Below are 23,663 nucleotides of genomic sequence, written 5' to 3'. Positions count from 1 at the left end.
GGGCGCTATATGTGTTTTATTTATGCTTAGCAAGATCTTCTGCCTTCAAAAGACCACTCTGGATAAGGCCCTCTGTCCTTATAGCCAAGACCTTCTGTACGGTGGGCCTCTCGAGCAACTTCTTATACCAGACATCATAGTGCGGATACTTCCCCTCCAGATTGATGTCCATGAAACTTAATAGGAAAGTTGCAATTTGCTCCCACATAATCCAACTGAGATCCGCAACAGTCATTTTATCACCGACAAGCCACCCAGATGATGACTTGGAGAGATGCGTGTCGAGAACACTCCTCACGCGCTCGATCTCCTTGACGTACCGATCAATTGCGGACTGTAGCTTCTCATGATGGAATCGGTAGAACCATACGGCTTGACCGTAGTACGGCCCCTGTCCTATTTGGGGGGTTTTAGTAAAGCTTAGCGAGGACGTGAAGCATCGCCCGGGGAACCTTACCTGAGATTTGGAAGGCGATCCACTGTTGGATCAAGTACTTTTCGGGAGAAGTACCGTAGCTTAACTTGTGCTCTTTATCGTAGACGTCGATGATGTATTCGATGATCGCACCAGACTAGATATAAAAACGATCAGTTTCGTTGATAGTAGATATTTCAAGTCGGAATTTAAGTACCTCCCATAGGGTGACGCCGGTATTCGGGTCTTCAATTGCTGGCACTCTTCCGTTCGGATTGATAGTGATGAATGGCTCTTTTTTCACGTTTTCCCCTTCAACTATCTTATAATCGAAGGGAATATCGAGCTCTTTGAGGATTATATGGATTTTTAAGGGGTTGGGACCCGAGGTATGACCCCAGAGGATAATTGGCTTGAGTGATGACATGTTGAGTGGCGGGTTTGATGAAACTTCCTAAGATGGGGGCGAATTTAGAGGACAAGTAGTTTTTAATGAATTGCTGATGGCTGTAGAGAGAACGACATACATTACACGAAGGTCTAGAAGGTACCGCCTTTATCGTGTAGCTAGACTACTGTTTTATACCCAACTGTTTCGTCCGAAATCCGTCCGACTGAAGTCCTTATTTCCTAATATTTCCTGATTTGCCAACCGGACCTAGTTAACTACCTCCTACGGAGATAGGTGAATGTTCCGGGTGTCGATGGAGTCCTGCTGATTCCGCTAACGCCGTAACTCCATACCGTTGATAGTACTTGCGACGGGATAGTTTAATAGTAGAGTACGTTAATCAGCTTATTGTTAACAGAAAAGGATATCTATTACGAGCGTTCAAGTTTATTCGTACGCCTCCGTAAAGACCTGTCTGCTTAGAAATCAAAAGATCCCGCATAACCTGCTTCAAGCTGCCTTCAAGTATCTCGTGTGAGTGTCTATGTTGACATCTCGAATCCAAGGTGACATCCCGACCGTATTGATGAGCCACGCAAATTTGGTATCACTAGTGAAACATATGTGTCTTCATTTGTACTCGTGAGTATCAAAGTCCGGTCTACTCACACCGGTTACCCCTATAACGCCCTCGATGCCATTATTCAAAACTAACTCATGGCCCTTCACTACTTCAAGCTTGTCAAAGATGGTATGAAAGGGAATCTATTCCAATAATACGTCGACCATCGTTTTCAGACCGTATCACAACGTCGTTCGCTTCCATAAGCGGGATGCGGAATAAACGCCAAGTCCGGCGACGGAGAGGATACCAACCCAGACTTGCAAGACTTTTAGCAGAACTTTAGTAGCGTACGCATCCGCTGCTTGACCATCGTTCGCCTTAGGGAATGGCTCATCTGGAACCGGTACACCTAAGAACTGGCAAAGAGGTTCCCAGCCCTCACTTAGATCCATCTCCAGCAGCTGTCCCTTAGGGACAACAGATCTAACTTTCTCGTGGTGCGCTTCTAAGATGTCTATGAACAAGGGGTCATTAGTAAGTCGACTATATTAGTGAGGGGAGACTTACGAGGGCCACCCTTTTCGATTAGTTCCGTCGGACTGACGTTTTTGGCGTCTAGGCCTGCAAGTCGTAATGTTGATCGACTGTAAACGCGTGCGAACGTCGGAATATATCTCCATCCAGGAAAGGGGGCTACTACGATGCCGAGCCACCATGGCGTAGTCCTACCGGTCAAAGTTGCTATGCTGTTCCACCACTTAACTGGGTCCCTGCGGACTAACACGACCTTCGCTTCCGGATATAGCTCCACCATCTCAGGAATGAAGTCCGACGGTGGCAGATCCGCAGTTGCGGCAAAACCGGCAGTCGCCTTTCGAATAAGCTTCAAGGTCTGTTCCTTATCGCCAGCCTCCCTAGCCTCGTACGCTTTGATCCACGTTGAACAGTAATCTGAGTCGGTGTTAGTGCCGTTGGTACCTAATCGCATCGAACCTACCATCATCACGTGTTAAGATCTGTGTCCCACCGTGGAGTACTGGCCCATCAACAAGTTTTGCTAAAGCCATGGACATAGAAACGGTCCCGGTTCGCGAGTATCCTGCTGAGATGACTTGCACCTTTCGTGAAGGGTCTGTCGGTATAGAAGCAACCCCACCCATAATGGCTGTGGATTAGCATGATATTTCATATGAACGTGTGCATTCACGCGCCGTTACTCTTTGAATATATAGGCGTATGGCGGGACTGTTGGGAGTTGGTAATTTAGAAATCGTCCGTGTTTGAGCTGACGTGATACGTTTGACCATATTTGGACTCAAGAATCACTGAAATAAAATGGCTTTTCGTTCCATGCTGCTTTATATCTAGGCACCTATTAAAAGTTGGCATAGTACCGCTTCTCTTCTAAACCTGTTATGTTATAGAATTTTGCCGTGGATCCTGGGTTCCATTCGTACGGGAACTCGTAGGGCTGCGCACTAAAATAGCTGCATCGAAGCCGGCAAGAAATCCAATAATACAGGCTCACGGAGCACATTAAGATCAATGCATAGAGATGTTCATGTGTTCGTACGGCACAGCAACGTACCTCCGGTACCTAAGATAGTGTCAAGTGAGACACTGCATAGGTAACTCTCCGTCTAGCGAATAGCTTTGAATGTATATAGGCACCCAGTAGTTAATAAGTTATTATGGGACTTTTAACCAACGGCTTCATTTAAATAGGTAGATTAGTAGGCAATGTGAGAATCTCATGTGTACAATAAGAACTGGATCTTATCTTACCTCATTCTATGGTTTTCTGACAGGCGATCATGCCAAACTGGTAAATAATCTCATAATTATTCGTCAGAGGTAAGCATGCCGATCTACGATGAATCATTGCCGACATAATATGACCTCCTGTAGTTACTGAACGACAACATTCGGAATTCCGCTAGTTTTGAATACCCATGATGTCCTCCTGATTTCGATATCATATTGACTTGTATGTTTAGGTATCTCATAAGTGGAAGATTTCATTATTATTATATTGAGAGAGATCAAACCAATCAACCCGTCCTCGTCCACTTATAAATATGTGCTCAAGTACTCATTCGAGTATATGCGCAAAAAGGGTTAGCTGCCGTATAACCGCCTTGGCCGCCAGCCGCATCGAACCCCTGCCGTCAGCTGAGGATCTTCATCTTACGGTTACGCCCGAAGCCACCATGTCTTGCCCTTGCCAACCAATGAGACATCCATCTAGTCTGCGACTCTGGGGAATCTCGATGGGGGAAGAGCCGCAGCCAAAGCAGCTGACGAGGAGAAGGCATATGGAGGGTAGGCAGTGATAAATGCAAGGCTGACTCCGTATCGCTATTTTATAAGACTTCTGGTCATCCTCCTAAATAAAATATCGCGGTTAGTTTGAATTATCGGCGACTTTGAGCGATCGTGTAAAGCTTGATGTGGTCTCTCTGTAACGCGCGACTAGAAAACCCGCGTCTAACATGATCGTGACGCGAAGAAGGTTAAGACTAAAGAAGAGTCGAGATCACTTAAGTCAAAATGGCAGAAGCCGGTCGTGAAGACTCGGGTGGCCTGGGTCTTGAAGCTGAGTTGGAGTTGCAAGATGCAGCAACGCGCTCTACTACTAGCGCTCCTAATATGAATAACAGAACTAGCGAACACGGAGCTACTAGTGACCACGCAGCATCGCATAGCGACGGCTCGGAATATGGTGATGATCTCGATAATAAGAGATCTATGGATAGTAGCTACTCGCATTGGGATCCGGAGCCAGGGTTCGCACACATCGACGGCGACATCGACGGCCATGGTTACAACCAGACTACGGTCGATATTATCGCTGTACCCTGCGTCGGCGCGTCTCCCGTCGATACCTGGGCTAGAGATCCCCTCACGGAAGACTACTTTGGCTTTCCCATGTCGAATGAGCTGCACCGCTACTCAACCGTCAAGGAGCTACCAGGAAGCAGCATTCTCTCACCCACAATCAACCGTCCCCTACCTAAGGCGAGCCAGATGTGGATCAGGCAAGGCATCCGCAAGGAAGTTAGCACAGCGCGAGTGATGCTTTACCGTCACCGTGAATTGGCAGAGGGCATGACGCTCGATCAGGCTGCCGATGACCTGCTTGATCAGATTTCGAAGATCCGCATGGGCCAGTCGAAATCAAGACCTATATTTTTTATATGCCATAGCATTGGCGGACTTGTTGCGAAACTGGCCTTGGTTAAGGCGAACCAGAAGCCCGAGCTTCGGTCTTTGATCTTCGATTGCCATGGCATCGCGTTCTTTGGTAAGCCTGCCTTGGTTCCGTTCACCTGATCTTCGTGTATGTTATTAGCATGTGTGGCTACTAACCCGTGTTAGCTACACCGCATCGCGGCTCAAGTTACATGTCGATGCCCCATCTACGAGACAGCATCCAGCAATTACTATTCCTACAAAGCCCGCTTCCCAGATCTATCGCTCGCGAATTGAAGTTAGGGAACAAGTCATTGCTTCGGATACATGATCAGTTCATGGATCTTGCTAGCGAGTTACGTATATGGACGTTTTACGAGACGGTCGATTCGCAGTTGTCCGGCCTCGGCAGTTCTGACATTGACGAAGTTCACTTTAGCGCGCCGTTAACATCTATTAAATCAGGGTTGCTTGGTAATCGAGGAGAGCAAGCCTTATCCCTCGAGAGCGATCACGCTCACTGTGCCTCGTTCGGACTTGGCAACATTCGAACGATGCACTCATTTTTAGCTGATTTAGGAGCTGCGGTCCGGAAGGCAGAAGAGCTAAGCGCCAATCTTGAACATACGCCACTGAGGTTAAGCGAAAACATCAAGCTTGAACTGATCGGCTTTTACGGAGACCCCGAAGGTGAATCTGGTCAAGAAATCAGGCTTTACATCTCGAAACATATCTTGAAAGATTTCCTTGAAAAAGGCCCCGAGAAGTGCCTCCAGGAACGTATGAACACTGTAGCAGCTAGGCGGCATCGGGGCATCTTACGACCACGGCGTCCATTATCCGGTCCGTCACCAATTGCAGGCGCATTAGGGATCGTACAGGACTTTGGCCAGATGCTCCTGGGCTCGGTGCGACCGAATAGCTCACCCGAACACTCTGAGAATGATCCTAAAACCGGCCAGTCACCTGAGATCGTTGTGACAAGCCATGCTTCTTCGCGACCGTCAATATCGGGCGCATCAACGGAGCCTACCCCAGCCTTTTCGCCAAGGAGAAGCCGTGGGCTAACAGTTCCCGCCCTTGCGACACCGGGGTTCCATCGTCCATCCTCCAGGAGTAGTACCGAGACGGCCAGAACTACTAGCTCTGAGCCTCAGGGGTCTGGCGTTTCTCCAAGGACAACAGGGGCTGGTTTAACCACTAGCAAAGAGGATTCTTTTGAGTCGAAGGGTGATATCAGTCATGCTTCCACATTACAGAGTATGGGAGCTGGCTTTTCTCGACCGGACCCTGCTAGAAGAAAGTTTATGTGGATTCATCTGCCGTTCAATAATCCACATTGGGTTAAGGTATAGTCATTCCACTAGGTATCTCATTGTTGAGGTTTACTAAATACGCCCTAGAAAATCTTCGACAAGCTCTCCGAGACGCAGAATCGAAATTTTGAAAAGCTCCTTAGCAACGAAAATTGGGCTAATCGACATGTACAAGGGCGACACGCGAATCTACATGCTTCGTATGTCAAGCCTGGGTGTGCTTTTGTTCCTTCGGAGGCCGGTAAGGAATCAACACCTTATCTTGTAGTAGTATAGGAGAGTTAGATCGACCTTACTAACCTTCATAACAGGCTCACCCCGTCCGCCATCTCCAGGACGATCTGGTAGGAGCCCTAGCCCTGCTATCACTCCGACACACCTGTACCTCTATCTACCGTATCTCCACTTTGATACGTATGTAAATATAGTGCGGCGCCGCAACATCATCAGGCGGAGGATGGATCAAGGTAGAGCGAGACCTGTTCCGAGAGATGTTGCCGAGCTTGAGTCGCTTGAGTCGCGGGTGATCTGGCAGTATATTGGGCACGACCCACCCCTTAATACGCGTAGAACCTTAGATCAGTATGGTTATCCGGCTCTCGGAGATACTTACGCACGAGACGACGATCAAATGCTGTACAAGCTTACCAAAGAGAGGATTGCGATACCATTTAAGCGAAAGCGAGATATGTATCATGTAGGTGACGGCAAAGAACCTCTGAGCTCACTTTCACCTGGAAGTCGGTTGATGTCGACCGTGGACACACTAAAAACCGCGGATACGGCGACTCATAAGGAAGAGAGTGATTCGGAACTCGAAAACGACATTATCAATGGAAATGTCCTCATGGTCGACCAGCTATGGCTTTGGGCGGTTGATACGAGTAAGTTACTCCAGAGGGTGGTCATATTAATTGTGTATGATTGACTAACATTTCTGAAAGCGACTTTGACGACCTTCTTCCCGAAGCGAGAATCTTATCCGACGGAAGGTCCGTTGTTCCAACAGGCGGATTTAAGAAACAGTGTATATAATGAGTTGAACGGAGACCTTAGCGGTCGCTGCGAGAATGCATTGGATCTCGCTGCTTTCATAACTTTACATGCGGTTACGGTGTTACTGGACAGGACTTCCCATCCGGACCTAGAAATATTCCGCATCTTTGAAGAGGCTATTGGGATACTTGTACGTGACTCTTGCATGTGAAAATCGATGAGAATAATTACTGATAATCAACAGACCGAAAAGATGACTTCATCGCTCAAACGTTTCCGAATGCAGACATTTCGAGATAGGATCCTCGAAGATTCGGATTCAGACGAGCCCGAGGACAACCGATCCGAGAGCATAAAGCAGCGGCACAGGCGAGAACTAGAGCAGTCGGAAAGAGAAAACCGCGAAAACACATCTGCCTTACTTGAGCTTCGGGACATGGACGATGAGCTCAACACAATGATGAACCTCTTCTCGGAACAAGAGGCTGCAATTAAAACGATGAAGGAAAGCTACGAGAGACCTGAACTCCTATCATTTACCGAGAACGGTAGGGGGTTCCTGGAAGAAGCCTTGAAACGGTTGCAGGAGTACCAGAAACAAGTACACGACATGATCAAGCGAGTGGATAACACCAAGAAAGACGTAAGGGCCACCCAACCTAAGCGTATGCGATAGGGGTATTGAAACAGCTGCTAATAAAGTACTTGTAGTACGAGAAACTGCAAGAGATGATACAACGTCAAGCGCAAGTAGACGAAGTACGGTGGTCGCGGTTACAGACTGAGCTAGCGAGTTCCCAAAACCTCTCAGTCATGATCTTCACCACGTTTACAGTGTTATTCTTGCCGTTGAGCTTCTTTACCAGTCTGTTTGGCATGAATACTAAGGAGTGGGGAGGTGAAGACGATAACTTTGTCAGTCTTGGTTTTATCGGCGCCATCTCACGTAAGTCCTTTTCTTCCTCTCAGGCAAAAAATAGTAGAACTATACTAATCGGTATCATAGTCCCCGTATCCGTAGCGCTCATCGGCGGCACACTCCTAGCAGCCTTTAGCGGTCGCGTGCAAGCTGCCTTCAAGGGGTGTTTTAAGCTGGCGAAGAAATGGATGCAGCAGAGTACAGCCAAGCTCGCGAAACTAGAGCCGGAAGCGTCGCGACAGGCGAAACAGCGACGCAAGCAGCAACGAGAACAGCGCGAGCAGAGAGCAGAACGACGTCGTGAGCGCGGCTACGACTTCTGGGAGACGGTGCGGGCGGAGAGACCTGGCGAATACGTCATTCCGGATCTAAACCGCAAGACGGCGACTAGGAGGAGACTGGCGGGTCGTGGGACGTGGAAGAAGATGATTAAAGATGGATATTAAGGAGACTTGTATTAAGGAGATCTGCATGTAGATTGAGTGTTGGCTTTTGAAGAGCGGAGTGGATGATACCCAACTGAGTTGTCCATCTATATGAAGATGATGAGAATTATAGTAGTAGTATTAATATCAAATACCTAATCTAGGATAATGAATTGTTAATATTATATTTGGGATAATATAAACAATTCTGATCGATTATTCGACGGGTATACTAAATGGTTAGTGGTGTTAGTGGTGTTAGTGGTCACTTATTCTATTATGTATTCCCACTCCCCGCAACTAACCGCGACCTACCGCTGTTACAATCTTGATGTCATCGTAACGATCCAATGCTTCATGTAACTTTCACTTATCATTCAAACTTCTTACATCCTCAAGCATCTGATGAGGGGCCAGTCAGTAAGCACCATCCAACGAGTGCTGCTCATACGTCACCGACCACGACCATTCCAATCGCATCACTTTAACCAATTTAACTCAGCTTTTAAGAAACAGAAAAGCATCATGCCGGCGACAGTGGATACCTCGCTACCGGGACACGCCACCGGCGCGGCAGCTAGATTCGCAGCAGATCACGCCGCCGAACATCCCCTCAAGTTATACGGAGGCTGGTTTTGCCCATTCGTGCAGCGGACCTGGATCGTGTTGCATGAAAAGCGTATTCCGCATCAGTATATCGAGATCAATCCGTACGCTAAAGCACCCGAGTTCCTAGCGCTCAACCCGCGCGGACTTGTGCCTACGTTAGCTGTTCCCGTGGATGCAGAACGTAAGGGAAATAAGCGGAAGCCATTGTACGAAAGTGTTGTTATATGCGAATATCTCGATGAGGCGTATGCTGACGAGAAGGAAAATGGGCCTGGATTATTGCCCCGCGACCCATACGAGCGCGCTCGGTGTAGACTCTGGATTGATCATATTAGCAATAAGATCGTCCCGGGCTTCTATCGGGTGCTGCAACACACTTCCGATAAGGGATATAGCATCGAAGAGGCGCGAGAGGGTTTCCTAGGCCAAATCAAGACGTTTGTAAAAGAGATTCTAGAAAATGAGAAAGTTGGCGAAGATAGCGGACCGTGGTTTCTCGGCCGTGCATTCAGCTTGGTGGATGTTATGCTTGCACCCTGGGCGAAGCGCCTCTTCCTCATTGATCATTACAAGCCCGGCGGAGTGGGTATTCCGGCTCCGGGACAGGCCGGCGATGACGAAGAAGAGAAGATATGGGCCAGGTGGAGGAAATGGTATAACGCGATAGTTGCGCGACAGAGTGTGAAAGATACTTGGAGCGCTGATGAGCAGTATATCGCTGCGTATAAGAGATATGCGGAAGATACGACGCAGTCTGAGGTCGCGCAGGCCACGAGAAAGGGCGAAAGGCTTCCGTGAGGCGATGGCACCATTCGATTGGAATTAGGTTAGATATTTACTCACCTTCAAATGTATCACCTACTTGATTTGGCCTATTCGAAACCAAAATGGCGATTTTCTGTGAGGCACAAGCTCCACCTGAATCAACGGCTTCGGTCGGAATCATTCACGATCCTTCAGTGGGGATTCCATATCTTAATTCTTAGCTTCTACCTGTGAGATTCTATAATTATCTCTAGGTATTTATATACCAAGAGCATGGCACCCCGGGGAACTCTGCACAGACTGGATCGAAGAGATACTCTATAATGCGGAAATATAAATTCGTTATCGATGCCAACGCTCCCAATACCCTTTTGGACTTCTCCATTTCGTAGGCTGCTCGTCCCACGCCTGGGTCTGGCCTAGAAGCCCTGTTACTCGCGAGCCCCGCCATCAGAAGCTGGAAGGATTCTCTTGATCCAGAGGGCCATGTTTCAAAATAATAGATCCTTCTGCACCCTCATCTCTTTTGGCCTTCTTTTCTTCTTCTCGTTCCTCTGTAGGAAAAGTCATAATGTGACAAACAATGATATGTTATCTCCGTGTGGTTCAAAGTTGATTGAGTTGATGGAGTTCACGAGTCAGAGAAGATTCAGCGTACAGAGTACCTAACATGCACAAGTGAAAATTATTGTTCTCCTGGTAAAGCCTTCGTTAAAACCTACCATTAATATTGAGTTAGTTTTGCCTGTCTATTTCTATTTCTAGTTCGATGCAGCGCCGGTCCATTAAGGTGAAGCAAGTCAACATGAGGCTGTGTGCCGGTTGTCCTATATAGGCAGTTCGCGGCGTCGCAGGCGGTCCACCATATATTGAGATGCCCGTTTGGGGGTCCAATCTATACTTCCACTCCCCTTAATACCTACCGCCAAGATGCGTGCCCTCCTAGTCAGGCACGGGAATCAACGATCATTAGATCTTCCCCAGATCACCTTACTCGATAGTTAAGCAATTGCTTGTTAGACAATAGCGATAGCCTATCCTGACCTAATACCCATGTTACACCCTTGACGGCGAAGTTATTTTTGCCATCTGGCACGCTACGCTACGTTACTTTCCTTGCCAGCCTTCTCGGCGTTAGAATCCTATAGACCTCTAACGATGAGTTCTGAGCTGGCTATACCCTGTACTACATCCACGGGCGGCCCAGCAGCAAGTTCAAACAGCTTGGCGTAGCCCCGTCTTCCCATCGTCGAGTCCGTATATAACACCAAGGCAGACAGCCGTGTCGATGATCGGCGGATAGTAACTTGTGTTTCTTAGGGTTTTTTTCTTTTCCGTCTTAGACACTCATTTCATAGTCATTCGGCTGCATTGGTTTTGCGTTCATTATTAGAGATCCGGAATCCTTCCCTTCTTTTTTTTTTCTTTTTACTGTTTCTATCGCAAACATGAAGACATCATCAGTTATCTCTTTAGCGGCTCTGTCCGCGACGGGCGTCGTGGCTAAGCCGATGCCTGTGTGGACGAATGAGGTAGCGCCGCGGGACATCGACGGTATAAAATCGATTATTGGAAAGGTCTCCGATGCTATTACGAAACTCGATGGATCTGTTAAGGCCTTTGATGGCTCTGACATTAAGGGTGTAGAGAGCGACGCAAAAGACCTCGTCAAACTCCTCACAGATGGCGGAAAGGAACTAACCAGCGGTGACGATGAGCTCTCGTTGGTCGATGCGATAGGACTGACGGATATCGTCACACCGCTGGGTCCCGCGGCTGAGAGCCTGCTCAAGGATGTGACGGACAAGAAGAAGGAGTTCGAGAAATGGGCGCTATGCTCCATCGTTGGTGGTGCTGTTCAGGATATTGGGGGTGCTGCTAAGTCTCTTGTCGACGGCGTCGTTGACCAGGTCCCTGAGGAGGCGCGTGGCATCGCACAGGACGTTGCCGACCAGGTCGTAAACAAGCTGTCCAGCTTAGTGGGCGAATTTGCCCCGGACAAGTGCAAGGACGCGAAGGAAACTCCCAAGCCTTCTGACGACAGTAATATCACCATAGAGACTACCATCACAACTACCACTCCTTGCTCAACCCACCCTACAGAGACTCCTACAGAGACTCCCTCTACCACGCCGTGTGACGAAAACACAACCGTGGAGATCACCATAACAACCACCACTCCTTGCAGCTCTACCGAAACCCCCAAGGAAACTCCCCCGCCGACGGACACTCCTAAGGAGACACCACCTTCGAACACCCCGAAGGAGACTACGCCACCCAAGGAGACTCCCAAGGAGACACCTAAGGAAAGCAGCACTTCATCAAAGGAGACCTCCACGTCGACCTCCGAAACCCCTAAGGAGACGCCGACGGAAAGCAACCCTCCTAAGGATACTCCCAAGGAGAGTAACCCCCCGAAAGATACTCCTAAGGAGAGCACTCCTCCTAAGGAAACCCCCAAGGAGACCCCACCGCCCGAGGAAACTCCTAAAGAGACTCCCCCCACCGTCATCAAGAGCACCGTTACCGAGACAGCGCCCTGCTCATGCGAGACCGAATCTTCCACCACCCCCGTCGAGATCGTCACCGTCACAACTACGCCGCCCTGCTCGACTTCTTCCGTCGTGACGACTTCTTCCATCGTGACCCCGCCTCCTCCTCCCCCAGCCCCGATCACCACCCCGATCGTCAGCGCCAACACAACCACCATACCCAGCCCCACCGGCTCAATCTCTAAGCCGGCCATCCCCATCGCTACCGGCGGCGCCGTCGCTCAAGTAGCTACCACGGGTGCCACCGGCTTATTCGCCGTTCTCGCCGCCATCTTCATGCTGTAAACTACATGCGTAAACGCACGAACATATATACCTCCCCAGCTCGTTTCCCTTTGTCCCATCTAAAAAAAGTTCGCGGGCGCGGTTTAGGATGAATGAGGTAGCGGCAAGGCAGGGGGGGAGGACGAGGACGAGGACGAGTAATGGTTGTGATTGATTCTATAGACGAACGGACGTAGACGACGGGTTTGGTGATACCACGGCTGCATAAAGCTGCATCTTATTGTTTGTTATTTTTAGGTTTTTGGTTTGTTTTCTTGCTATTCGGCTCCCGGTGTTTCGCGGGGCTGGCGGACCCGGTTAGTATTGACCAACTTATTATTATTCTCCCTGTATATAGTGTAAATATAAGGTTTTATGTATATAATGCACTTGATAGATCATGTTGCTTTTGGAAGTGAACCGTCGCCTGGTGCGTGTTACAATGAGTGGGTAGTAGACTCCCAAGGCCGTTGATCCATTCTTCCTTTCATGTCTACTTCATATTCGTGTATTGTAATTTTAAGGAACCTCACTATGGTCGGCCACGGTCAACGTAAACTTAATAAAGCGAATTAACTCAAACCAATCATTTTACATGTACGCCTTTTTTTTTTCCCAAGCCATGTCTCTATCAGACCTAGTACGCGCTCATCCAACACCAAACATACCTTAAGCAGAGCAGGGTTAAGAAAGTTTTCGCCAGTAGCTTTAGATTCTCAAGTAACAAGAAGCGACTATCATATCCTATTCGTTCTAGGTGTTGTGATTTCATTCAGCAGTAGTTTCGGTTGGCTCTGGGCATGGCGGAGGCGAGAAAGTCGGCGTCGGGCCACAGGCCGGGTAACACCTTTATAAGTGTTAGATTGACATACGCTCTTCCTTGATTAGTAGGAGTTACATACCCTCCATAAGTAAGGATAGCAGTGGGAGGCGATCCGCAGCTCCTAAGATGATCGACGCAGGCAGTTCCGGTACTAGTGCAAGGCGCCGCAGTTGATGTTACGGGCGACAACGTCGTCGGCGCCGATGTGATCCCCGGACATGGTGGAGGACTCGGCTGAGAATGTGTGCACATATCGTAACATCTACCGTACTTGATTCCTATACGAAAGTTAACTTCCATTTTATTGCTCAAAAGAGCGGTGGCATTTCATAGGGGGGTACCAACCACATTCGTTAACACCGTCTATACATCTGATGCGAGGGCAATCGGCTTTTTCTGGTAGGGCGATAGCAGCAGCCCCAAGGGCAAAGAAGATGATGTTGAATAGCATTGCGAATAATTGATCTTTCGATATTTACCTATGTCTGTTTTACGGAATTACTGTAGTTAAGGTGGGTGTGGCCGAGCAGGCTTTTATGTAGCCAGAGAAATGCCATCTCAATCCCGGAATGTAGCTACACCATGGATGCGTTGGTACGAAATCAGATGCCTTGGCATATACTAATCTTGTAAACGGTATTTCGTCCCGCTAGAAACTAATTACTCCATCCGGTAGAGGTGGCCCCGGAATATGGGGTTGGGAGACGCAGGATAGAGCCGGTACTGGAGGTATTGGAATTAACCTAGTAAGGGGTCATAGGCTATTGCCGTATTGTTAGTTAAGTATGGATTCATGTTGCGATGAACAACGCCATGGTATCGTATCTTAGACTACCCGTTCCTGCATATGTAGATTTTGTTGCAAAGAACCGGGCTCCGGACGAACGAGATCCTAGCCACGTTATGGACTTAGGGTCGTCTGTTTGACTGCTGACGTTTTCGGATCAGCATATTGCATTCGTATTGAACAGGTCTAATCCAACTCGGAGTAGCGTAGGACTAGCCTTCACTTTGAAAAATTTATTTGGGTGTTCTAGAAACGTCAAGGACGATCATTTAGATTGATACGCGGTGGAATTAACCGGACTGTTGCATTAACCTTTCTTCCGCACTTGGCACCGCAACCTCTATTATATCGAACATATTGCGGGGGATGTATCGCCGCTAATTATAGGTAGCCATATACTCCATGTGAGTCTTGGGGGTATGTGGATTCATGACTTGGGAGCTGAAGTTTTGGCGGTGTGTTTATAGCTCTCCATATGAACGGTGTAAACCAGCTGTAGTTGTGGAGGGGCTAGACTTGATCATAAAGTTTTTACGGAACCATTGAAACATCCCTCTCTCAGGAGAAATATATTCGTAGTGTTAGGTTATATATCCATCGGTTGTCGTCTAGTATCAAAGTCTCCTTTTCATCGGGTTCCTACCTCTGATCTATTATGTTGCGCCAATCATGGGATTTGCATTTCGCTTTCGGATCTCTTCCTACTTAAGAGTATATATGTGTGATTAGGCCAGTATAAAAATTTATAGAATCGGGAGACTGTTAATAATGTTATGTTGATGACAACATAGAGCCAACTGATCTCATCATGTTGACTCCTAAAATGATGGCGTTTCGAACTGCATGGATTGGATGGAATTTGTACCCAGGTATTGCACAATACCACGGAATCGGTTCAACTATTAAGCGTAAAAAGAAACTGAGGTCAGGGGTACCCGTTCCTTGGGGCCGGGTGGGTAGATCCGGGTTCGTATGTGGCTTTTTTAGATCAAGCCATGTCATACGCGTTATTTCGAATTCAATCCCCAAGTCAGTTGTATTCTTCGATTCCTGCGACGCGAGCTCTCTCATACTAGAAAATACGGGACCTTAACGAAACCATTGCCGAAAATAGTGAACAACTTCCAATTAACACAAGATGGACCCTATACGTGATATAATTGTACCGGCCTTATCACGTTTTAAATATCGTCACGAGATGTCATCGCACATTGTATGACCTTGTCGTTGTGACAGCTTTCAACGGTCCTGTTTGTGTTGCCTATCATCATATGTCCAATGCCAAGTGCAGGCGTCAGATGCCGCCGCATATTGGACATCGAACGGACTTCACCGAACGACTAGCGTCATTTGCCGCCGCAGATTTTCGAGAAGAGAATCCAAAGCTTCTTTTCTATTTACTTGGCGAGCATCAGTACAGATTTCATCAAGATGAATGAATCTATTCTGAATTTTTCATTCTTACTTGGCTCAACTCAAGTGAGAGCAAAGCTATCCGTTACTTTCTGTTACACCTTTTTGGATGGCCAGGGAGAACGCGTGCCCGCTGTCTATGTGTTGGCCCACGCAAAGGAGCGCTATGAGATCATGCGGGGGGATGCATCATCTAAAGTGGCAACAGATTCGTCTCCAGCTCCAGCGAACCATACGCAGTCATATACGTATTGCGATATGCTATGTAGAAGTCTAGCCCGGCCTACTTACAGGGTAGGTTAAACATCTATGATTGGCATCTGTATGTGTGTAATAGGCCTCCCATTTTATTCCCATCCAAGCCATCCCACTCAACCCGCACTGCCCCCTGCAAATAACAGAAGAGCTGTAATCCCAGTTGACATCACCTCTTATGCAATCCTCTAAAAGTTTTTCGATGCTCACAACAGTTATTCGCTACACTGGTAGACTCTGACAGCAATATCGGCAACGCTGTGATTTTCTGAGGGCATCACCAACCAGTAAACATCGACTTGCTGCAGAGAATACGTCGAGGCGCAGCTTTGCGTAATAAGACCCTACCTGCAGCCCCTCGGGAGGTCCCCCAGTATTATTCTACATACACAATACGTTGCATAGATTGCTTTTGCTTTTAAAAGGAGCACACCACTGCGCTGCGTTTTGTAGCTTACCGCTTGCTTTCCTTCGATACTGGTACTTGACGACTCCTACCTACTTAACATTTCTCGTAAGACTTTATTACGCAAACACCAACCATGGCATCTCGATCGCGCAACCATCACAGTCGCCATGACGATCCTTATGTCTTTGACGACCCGTACCGACATTCGAATTCGCCTATCAATAGCACTGGGTACGAGTACATTGGTACTGAAGAAGTCTCCAACGCTTCTAAATCTCATCGCGGTATATCCCCAAGTCCTGAACCACGTCGACGACAGAGTCCTCCCAGGAGAAATCCCAGAACCGCCAGTCCTCCTCGATATCCGAACCGCGATAGAGCGCATACCATACCATCAAAACCTGATCGACGATTATCACCCCATAGAACTTCTCGACATGCCTCACCACCACCTCGCCCCAGCAGGAAGGCATCTAGAAGCAAACACCATGAAGATAAAGGCTCCCCTCAACGGCAGGGTCTGCAACGGACCAAGTCTATGGGCCAGAAAGGCCTAAAATTCCTCAGCGAAGCGGCTGCATTATATGCTGCAACACAGGCCGCATCAGGTGACCGAGGCCGCTCGCAGAGTCGCGATAATTCTCGCCGTAGCTCACATTACGATTCGGAACCAAGGCAGCGCCATCGTCATCGGCACCACTCTCCTACTCCTTCCCCGTCGCCGCACAGGAGGCGCTCGCGAGCGTATAGCGATGACCCTCCGCGTAGACATCGGAGACACAGATCTCCGTCCGTAAGTGACGAGTCAGATTATGAACGCGATCGAGGTCGACGCCACCGACGATCCCGAGCTAGTTCATACACTCAGAGTCCGTCACCGTCTCCTCCACGTCACCGAGGCCGGAAGTCTAAATCTGTGTCGTCCGACGTTAGATCTTCCAAGGTACCTAAAGAAGTTGTTGCCGAGAGATGGCAAATGGCAGCTCGAGCAGCTCTTGAAGCGGGTGGCCTCACTGCCTTCAGACTTCGCAACGATCCAGGCAGCTGGACAGGCGATAAGGGCGCCAAAATAGCCACAGCTGCTTTGGGCGCAGCAGCGATCGACGCCTTTATCGACAAGGACCCAAGACAAGCAAAGTCTAAAGGGGTCAAGGGGTTCGCTGAAAGCACGATTAGCAGCCTGATTGCATCGAAAGTAATGGGTGTCAAGAACCCCAAGAAACGCAGGGCTAAATCGGGATACTGATATATGATCGAATTGTACCGCTTCTTCGTCGCCCGTGGATTTATGTTACCATTGTCATACCAAATTGGCTATTTATTTTCTTTTGATATTCAAGGTTGTTATGACGGATGAGCGCTAGACGGAAATATGATACAATGGATGAGAGAAACCTAACGATGTTATGACGATATTTTCCTCGAAAGGCAACGATTTAACCTAGACGGATAGCACGCAAGGCGTTAGGGGTTGATGACTCGACTTAGCATAAGAGTATATAAAATTCTTCATTTAAATAGAGAATTATAGACATCTCTCCCCGGTTGTTCATCTAGCACTGCAATCCACATAAATGACCTCAGTACATCTTGCATTTCTCTCCATATTTTAATCTGGCATCTGCCCACGTGTTCTTCTATATGTTTCCTTAGCCACAACTCGTCTGATATATTGAAGATTGAGACCGCTCCGATCATCAACAGCCAGAGCATGAGCTGAGAAGAAACCACATCAGGGCTCTTGAGGTTAAGAATCCAGCATCGGTATGCGGTAGCCAAGTCACAGTACAGTGGTTTAATGTCTTGCCACTGCAAGAAGATGTGGTAGCAAAAGGCCAAAAGGCCTTGTCGTACGGCTTCATCGATCGAACCGGAGGAGAAGCTCATGTGTAACAGGCGATATGTCACCGCAGTCATTGTTTCGTAGATAATATCTGAGCGGATTGTCCGTTGAGTTTGGGTCCCGAGATCGACGAACAAACAGAATCTTCTCAAGACCGCCCAAGCCGTCGCTAGCTCATCATCGGTGATTCGAACTAGTTTCATATCGTCTTGGGCTGATGTCCCACCAATAACAGCCGGCATCAGTTTCTCGGGGTATTCAGGCATCGGCTCAGAAGGCTGGATGAAAAATATAGGGCGTGATCCATTGAGTAATGCGACCCCTAGGTCACACCTGTAAAGGGTTAGTGTTTGGTTCCAGAAAGTACGGGTCCTTGTATTTCCTTGCCTTAACATCTCTAGCAGTAACGGTGTTCCTTCGAAAACGTCGAGGCCTCCCCTTAAGTCGACCATTTTGCGAAGACCTTCCATATGTTTCTTCGAGGTCTCATAGTCTCCGTCGAACTGTGCTACGCTCGCTAGTTTCAAGACCACACTCATTGTCGAGTCCGAAATCTTCGTTTCATCGTTCCCCAGTAGCCTTTCGCGAAGAAGCCTTAGTCCCTTCTGGAGATGTAGTATGGCTACTGGGTTAAGATTTTCTTGGCGGCGTAGGACTCTGTCAATGAAGCCTTGTACGGCAAAAGCCATTATGTGGAGAGCAACGGCGTCTCGTCCGAATGGGGAGTTCCATCCTTCATTGTCCCCTTCGAAGCTAACCGCTGCTCGTAAGGGGAATGTAACTTTCCTCGATACTGTCGTAACTGGGTTTATGTAGGGTTAGCTAACTTATACATTTTAAGAATGCTTGGAATAAGAACCTTTTGCCATGTTGAAAAGCGTCAAAGGCTCTACATCGTCGGAAAAGTTGACGAAATAGAGGTTTAACCCAATCCGACCCGGAATTAATGGGGTATAAACTTCAACGACTTCTTCTAGTTTTAGTGGCTCTGACCGACCACGGATAACTGTTGTCGTCCTACTAGCTGGTCGTTGGTCTACGGCAGGGCGAACCCCTTTTCGTGTTTTCCCCCGTCTTGCGTAGCTTCTAATTAGCTTCCTAGTGGCTGGATCGGTTTTCTCAATGCTCGACGAGATAATGAACGGCATCCCTGTTGATGAGGCAGAAGACTTTCCGGATTTATCTGGACCTGGCATCTTGACCGGCCTTGGCATTTCTGTTTGTTTACCAAACTCAGTAAAGACATGATTAATAATGGTGGAAAGGAGACGCAAAGCGAGATGAACTGTTTAACACGGAGGGACGTTGCTTACATATCTCACGATCGGCGCTATTTTCAGTGCCAAGACCTGTCTTGTTTGCCGTTTAGGGAATCGCGGCTAAGAATTGGCGGGGGTGGGAAGGCCGCGACTCAGATTCATACCACTTACAACCTGTAAGCATCGGACAACTTCACAGGAGCTATTCTCAAATTTATTTCTATAAAAGCCTCAAGAATTCCTATTAATATCATGGCATCTACACTTCCAGATTCCCTATTAACCAAGTTTCATTTCTTAGCTATAATATACAATGTCTCTACGGAAATCGGTCTTGATCACCGGCAGCTCCGGAGGCATCGGTGCAGCATTAGCTGAGGTCTTCCGCGAAAAGGGCTACCACGTTTTTGCAACTGCACGAAATCCATCAAAAATTCCACCTACTCTTTCCAGTGCGGCGAATGTCACGGCTCTAACTCTCGACGTACTATCGTCAGAGTCGATTTCTGCTGCTGTTGAGAGTGTGAAAAAAGAAACTGGCGGCACACTCGACATCCTAATCAATAACAGCGCCGGGATCAAAATTTTACCAGCTCTAGATACGTCTATTGAAGATGGTAAAAGATTATTTGACCTCAATTTCTGGGCGCCGTTCGCTATGCTTCAAGCCTTTGCCCCTCTCCTAATCGAGGCCAAAGGATGCATTGTGAATAACTCGTCTGCGAGTGCTTATTCCCCTATGGCGCTTTCGAGTAAGTACTTAATCAATATACTTCACAGTTCTCTTTTCTGATCAATAAGGTGTCTACAATAGTTCGAAAGCTGCTCTTGCCATAGCCAGCGAGACGTGGCGTCATGAACTCCAACCTCTCGGAGTTCGGACCGTTACTCTCATTACCTGTGCCGTGAAGACTGGGTCCTTTGATAAATACCAGAGAGACGAACTACCCGCGTCTTCGAAGTATTACGGCATTCGGGATTTCATCTATAGTCTTAGTGACGGCCGGCTTCAAGACGGTGCTATCAGCTCGAGGCAGTATGCAACTAAGGTTGTTAGAGAGATCGAAGGCGGCTCTACTGGGGTAGTTTGGGCCGGTACCCACGCACTCCTGCTTCGGCTATTATGTTGGTTACTACCCAAGTCACTTTTTGTGAGTATCAGATCATCTTAAGTCTTTGATTCTTGCCTAATTAGATCCATAGGATATGGTGGTACAGAGTGTCGTGCCTATTTCTAGCGAGATGGCCAAAGCTGAGCGGAAGAAGAAAGTCTAATCAAAGATAAGCTGTATACATGCAACTGCGTACTTAACCCTTTGATAGGGAGGAGTAATGGCTTAATTCCAATTGCACTATTTCTATTCTTGCTCTAGTAGATACCCTAGGCCTAGGTATCTAGACTTAGATCGTCATATTGTAAGGTTGTACAAGTAGCATGTAAACAATATTATTCATGTATAAACACGATTGGACATATAAGGTGCAAGAGATCTAAGTGCATAATAGTTTTGATTAAGGAACTAAGAACAAGTTCTGCTAGTTACCTATAATTGAAAGAAGTTGATTGTATAATGCAATGAGCTAAGTTACTAAGGTTAGCTCCCGATCATAACGGTCGCTCCTATATTTAAGGGACTAGGAGTGGGGGTCAAGAAACGCTTCAAAGCACATCAAGATTGATGCCATGGAACATTGCACCAGCATTTCTAGTATTATGGAGTATAGTAAACATTCGTTCGTTCAGGAGGAAATCAAGAAAGAGCATGACATAGAAGCTTTTACTTTTCCCAACAACATTCCCTCCCATGAACATGTTGATTTCGGCGTTCGGCCGTTGGACTTCGTACCCGAACAACAAAGCCCGGCAATAGGAACCGTTATGACGGGAACCCATATGACAACAGCCGGTGAGTCGCTCCAGCCAGATTATGATTCACATTTTATACTTAAGCCGCAGTACGTTCCCAATTTCACAACCCTAGCTATGGGATCGAATGGTGGAAGTCCTGGAATACTGGGACCTAGTGACGATGTCAAAGAAAATATTCGGTATGTGAACCCCTTTGGTCCCTGCTAATCAAGCTACCACTTCCCTAAGTGGGCTTAGTATGAACAGTTAATTGACGAATAACTAGAATGGTTGATACCAGCAGTAACTACGACGAACCATCCACGGCTTTAGACAAATATATTCTTGTCAGGCAGGGTTGGTGTGACAAGTGTAACAAGTGGAAGCCCTTTGACACTTTGCGAAGGCACAAGGGGAATTGCAGAGGTTCCACCGCTGATTCGAAGATAGAAAACAGGGGCACAAAAAGACGACACAGGGGTGAACTATCAGTAGAAAACACACTAGTAAAGCGAGAGCTAGAAGTTATTACGGCAGAGCTGTATGAAGAACGATGTCGTCGTCAGAAAGCAGAAGAAGAAGCGAGAGATGCCAAGAAGTCAAAGGAAGAGCTAGAGGAATTAGCAGAAGCACTACGTTGTTGTGAAGAGAAACTCGAGAAGGAGATGATGACGAGTGAAAGATACTTGAGGATCATCGAGAACAACATTGGTCAAATAGATCATAATGGCAACAAGGTATCTTGACTGGCAACCTAGGTACGTACCCATATATAAAATATACCTAGAGTTAATTTAGATTCAAATTTAATATCAATTCATAGCCTACCTGTAAGGGCTTGAGCCTAGTGAATTTTATTGTAGTTAAATAGCTTTACGAAAACCCTAGTTACGAGTAGTTATAATAACCAAGTCGATATAAGTACCCCCTTTATTATCCTACTAGTGAAGTCTTCGAGCAGGAGTAGCCTAGTACAGAAAATGTAACTTTTGATGGGTTAATCTGATGTTAAGTCTTAATAACTTGTCAGCATTTGACTAGTACTGCTTGCTCGAATTTCTCATATTACATCTCTAGTTATTGTATCGATAGCTACCGACCTTGTTATCATATAGGTCATGATGATCTCGATAACCGATCCTGGACCAGCGCTCAATATTCTTTACCAGAGCGTAGTCCCTGTCGACTCTAGACATGCCTCTATATAAAGGTGAATTGTGCCAGTTCACAAGTCCATTTTCGTAGACGAACGCCCGGGCAGCTTCGATCACGTTATACCCACACTGCCAGAGTCCACTTTGTAATGGTAGCACTATCATGACAGCTTGTAAAATCCCAGGGTCACCAATGCCGTTGTTCATAAGGAAGTGTCTCAGGTTTGTGGCTATTGTATTAGCCGTCTTCGCTTTGATGGGGCGGAATGAATCTCCATAGTAAACGGTCTTCGACTGTTTAGAATAGATCACCAACTGCCAGTGCTCACCCTCATTAGACCCTGACTTGGTATTACATGGAAGAACCATCCAGTCATGGGAGTAGTAGTCACTCCTTTGATCACCATCCCATTTCAAACTGCCGTGCTCAAAGGGACTTGACCAGAATCTAGAACCGAACGGAACCCATACATCGGGATTTGATGTTGCAAGACGGAGACCTTGCTCAAGTTCGGACCGTGTGAGCCATCTATCTTCTTCGTCCCACTCTGGGCCATTGATACAGATGTTGGCTCTTGAATTTAGGCTGCGTGAAGCTATGACAGCGTCCCAGTCTCGACGACTTGAGATGTCTTCTGCTGGATTTTTTAACCCCAAGCGGTAGAAAGCATTGACGTATAATTCATAACTATGACTGCCGTCGAGTTGAGATGGAAATGCAGACCTCTCCTGTTCGGTATATTGGATAGGTGCGGTAGGAGCTTGTGGCTCTAGATGGTTCTTTGAGAAACCGGGTCGCGGGTAGAGGTAACCCGCCGTGGGATATGTAACCCTAACTGGCCTATTATTCTGGAGATTTTCGAAACTTCTATCAACATGACCCTCTACTTTTCTCTCTCCTACAATTTGGATATCATCAGATAGCGAATTGTAGACACTCATAACTACTAGGGTGTAGATGTATGCGTGGCTCCTTTTTGTAGTATTGCTTCCTAGAGGGTAGAATACAGGTCTTGCAGCATCTAGGAGAGGTAGGTTAATAGATATTGTTGTAGTGAAATTGGGAAGGGCTTTGATATATACAATGACGAAACATTTAATAGAGAAATAGTATTGAGCTTACCTAAACGATATATTCCGAGACGTAGATCAAAGAGCAAAATATTATGTAAAGAATAGTGCTGGAACAACGTTTCGTACAAAGAACGTGTCAAAGGGTTCTTGCTATCGGCTTACTTGTGACCTGGGATTGGTCTCTTTTGTAAGATATATTTACGTCAGCTAAACAGCTTAGCATTACCATACGTAGACTCATAAGATTTTCATACAGGAATAGGAAGTTTAATTATCTAACACATTGTAGGAATACCCCCCTATTTAGTCATAATATACAGCCCCTAAATCCGAGGCACTGACTTACATTACAATGCATTTCACGGTTTTTTTTTTCAAACATAGAAAA

At 47.1% G+C, this 23,663-nt stretch overlaps 11 protein-coding genes across 11 annotated transcripts; 6 read left to right on the top strand and 5 right to left on the bottom strand.

Moving 5' to 3' along the window:
• Positions 1–3: 3 nt before the first annotated feature.
• On the bottom strand, positions 4–1,227 carry F5Y00DRAFT_74723 (glutathione S-transferase). The gene is made up of 3 exons (XM_048014104.1): positions 633–1,227; positions 458–572; positions 4–396 (listed from the first exon to the last, which is right to left on the bottom strand). The coding sequence occupies exons 1-3, from the start codon at positions 840–842 to the stop codon at positions 17–19; spliced, it is 705 nt and encodes a 234-aa protein (XP_047865095.1). The 5' UTR covers positions 843–1,227; the 3' UTR covers positions 4–16.
• A 1-nt stretch (position 1,228) lies between these two features.
• On the bottom strand, positions 1,229–2,638 carry F5Y00DRAFT_74722 (uncharacterized protein). The gene is made up of 3 exons (XM_048014103.1): positions 2,369–2,638; positions 1,939–2,322; positions 1,229–1,885 (listed from the first exon to the last, which is right to left on the bottom strand). The coding sequence occupies exons 1-3, from the start codon at positions 2,529–2,531 to the stop codon at positions 1,611–1,613; spliced, it is 822 nt and encodes a 273-aa protein (XP_047865094.1). The 5' UTR covers positions 2,532–2,638; the 3' UTR covers positions 1,229–1,610.
• Positions 2,639–3,526: 888 nt separating this feature from the next.
• On the top strand, positions 3,527–8,423 carry F5Y00DRAFT_236704 (uncharacterized protein). Its single transcript, XM_048007736.1, has 8 exons — positions 3,527–4,675; positions 4,750–5,912; positions 5,967–6,120; positions 6,191–6,763; positions 6,824–7,065; positions 7,120–7,518; positions 7,587–7,821; positions 7,882–8,423. Exons 1-8 carry the CDS (start codon positions 3,922–3,924, stop codon positions 8,238–8,240), a joined length of 3,879 nt encoding a protein of 1,292 aa, XP_047865093.1. The 5' UTR covers positions 3,527–3,921; the 3' UTR covers positions 8,241–8,423.
• Positions 8,424–8,744: 321 nt separating this feature from the next.
• Positions 8,745–9,626, top strand: F5Y00DRAFT_253088 (glutathione S-transferase; the record flags this gene model as incomplete). The annotated part of the gene is made up of 1 exon (XM_048010009.1): positions 8,745–9,626. The coding sequence occupies one exon, from the start codon at positions 8,745–8,747 to the stop codon at positions 9,624–9,626; it is 882 nt and encodes a 293-aa protein (XP_047865092.1).
• Positions 9,627–11,041: 1,415 nt separating this feature from the next.
• Positions 11,042–12,430, top strand: F5Y00DRAFT_253087 (uncharacterized protein; the record flags this gene model as incomplete). Its single annotated transcript, XM_048010008.1, has 1 exon — positions 11,042–12,430. The coding sequence occupies one exon, from the start codon at positions 11,042–11,044 to the stop codon at positions 12,428–12,430; it is 1,389 nt and encodes a 462-aa protein (XP_047865091.1).
• A 481-nt stretch (positions 12,431–12,911) lies between these two features.
• Positions 12,912–14,236, bottom strand: F5Y00DRAFT_74578 (uncharacterized protein). The gene is made up of 3 exons (XM_048014102.1): positions 13,578–14,236; positions 13,312–13,510; positions 12,912–13,256 (listed from the first exon to the last, which is right to left on the bottom strand). Exons 1-3 carry the CDS (start codon positions 13,681–13,683, stop codon positions 13,178–13,180), a joined length of 384 nt encoding a protein of 127 aa, XP_047865090.1. The 5' UTR covers positions 13,684–14,236; the 3' UTR covers positions 12,912–13,177.
• A 1,733-nt stretch (positions 14,237–15,969) lies between these two features.
• F5Y00DRAFT_74554 (uncharacterized protein) lies at positions 15,970–17,473 on the top strand. The gene has a single exon (XM_048014101.1). The coding sequence runs from the start codon at positions 16,230–16,232 to the stop codon at positions 17,340–17,342; it is 1,113 nt and encodes a 370-aa protein (XP_047865089.1). The 5' UTR covers positions 15,970–16,229; the 3' UTR covers positions 17,343–17,473.
• Positions 17,474–17,605: 132 nt separating this feature from the next.
• F5Y00DRAFT_253086 (uncharacterized protein) lies at positions 17,606–19,135 on the bottom strand (the record flags this gene model as incomplete). Its single annotated transcript, XM_048010007.1, has 3 exons — positions 17,606–18,272; positions 18,327–18,741; positions 18,799–19,135. 3 exons carry the CDS (start codon positions 19,133–19,135, stop codon positions 17,606–17,608), a joined length of 1,419 nt encoding a protein of 472 aa, XP_047865088.1.
• Positions 19,136–19,236: 101 nt separating this feature from the next.
• F5Y00DRAFT_236699 (NAD(P)-binding protein) lies at positions 19,237–20,682 on the top strand. Its single transcript, XM_048007735.1, has 3 exons — positions 19,237–19,950; positions 20,000–20,349; positions 20,402–20,682. Exons 1-3 carry the CDS (start codon positions 19,512–19,514, stop codon positions 20,471–20,473), a joined length of 861 nt encoding a protein of 286 aa, XP_047865087.1. The 5' UTR covers positions 19,237–19,511; the 3' UTR covers positions 20,474–20,682.
• Positions 20,683–20,801: 119 nt separating this feature from the next.
• F5Y00DRAFT_269789 (uncharacterized protein) lies at positions 20,802–21,793 on the top strand (the record flags this gene model as incomplete). The annotated part of the gene is made up of 2 exons (XM_048012505.1): positions 20,802–21,247; positions 21,334–21,793. The coding sequence occupies exons 1-2, from the start codon at positions 20,883–20,885 to the stop codon at positions 21,791–21,793; spliced, it is 825 nt and encodes a 274-aa protein (XP_047865086.1). The 5' UTR covers positions 20,802–20,882.
• A 327-nt stretch (positions 21,794–22,120) lies between these two features.
• On the bottom strand, positions 22,121–23,143 carry F5Y00DRAFT_261972 (uncharacterized protein; the record flags this gene model as incomplete). The annotated part of the gene is made up of 1 exon (XM_048011307.1): positions 22,121–23,143. The coding sequence occupies one exon, from the start codon at positions 23,141–23,143 to the stop codon at positions 22,121–22,123; it is 1,023 nt and encodes a 340-aa protein (XP_047865085.1).
• Positions 23,144–23,663: the final 520 nt, after the last annotated feature.

This window comes from Daldinia vernicosa (assembly GCF_022497035.1).
Source record: "Daldinia vernicosa strain CBS 139.73 unplaced genomic scaffold F5Y00scaffold_22, whole genome shotgun sequence".
Lineage (NCBI taxonomy): Eukaryota > Fungi > Ascomycota > Sordariomycetes > Xylariales > Hypoxylaceae > Daldinia > Daldinia vernicosa.
Note: the sequence above shows the minus strand (reverse complement) of the source record. Positions and strands in the feature narration are given on the sequence as shown.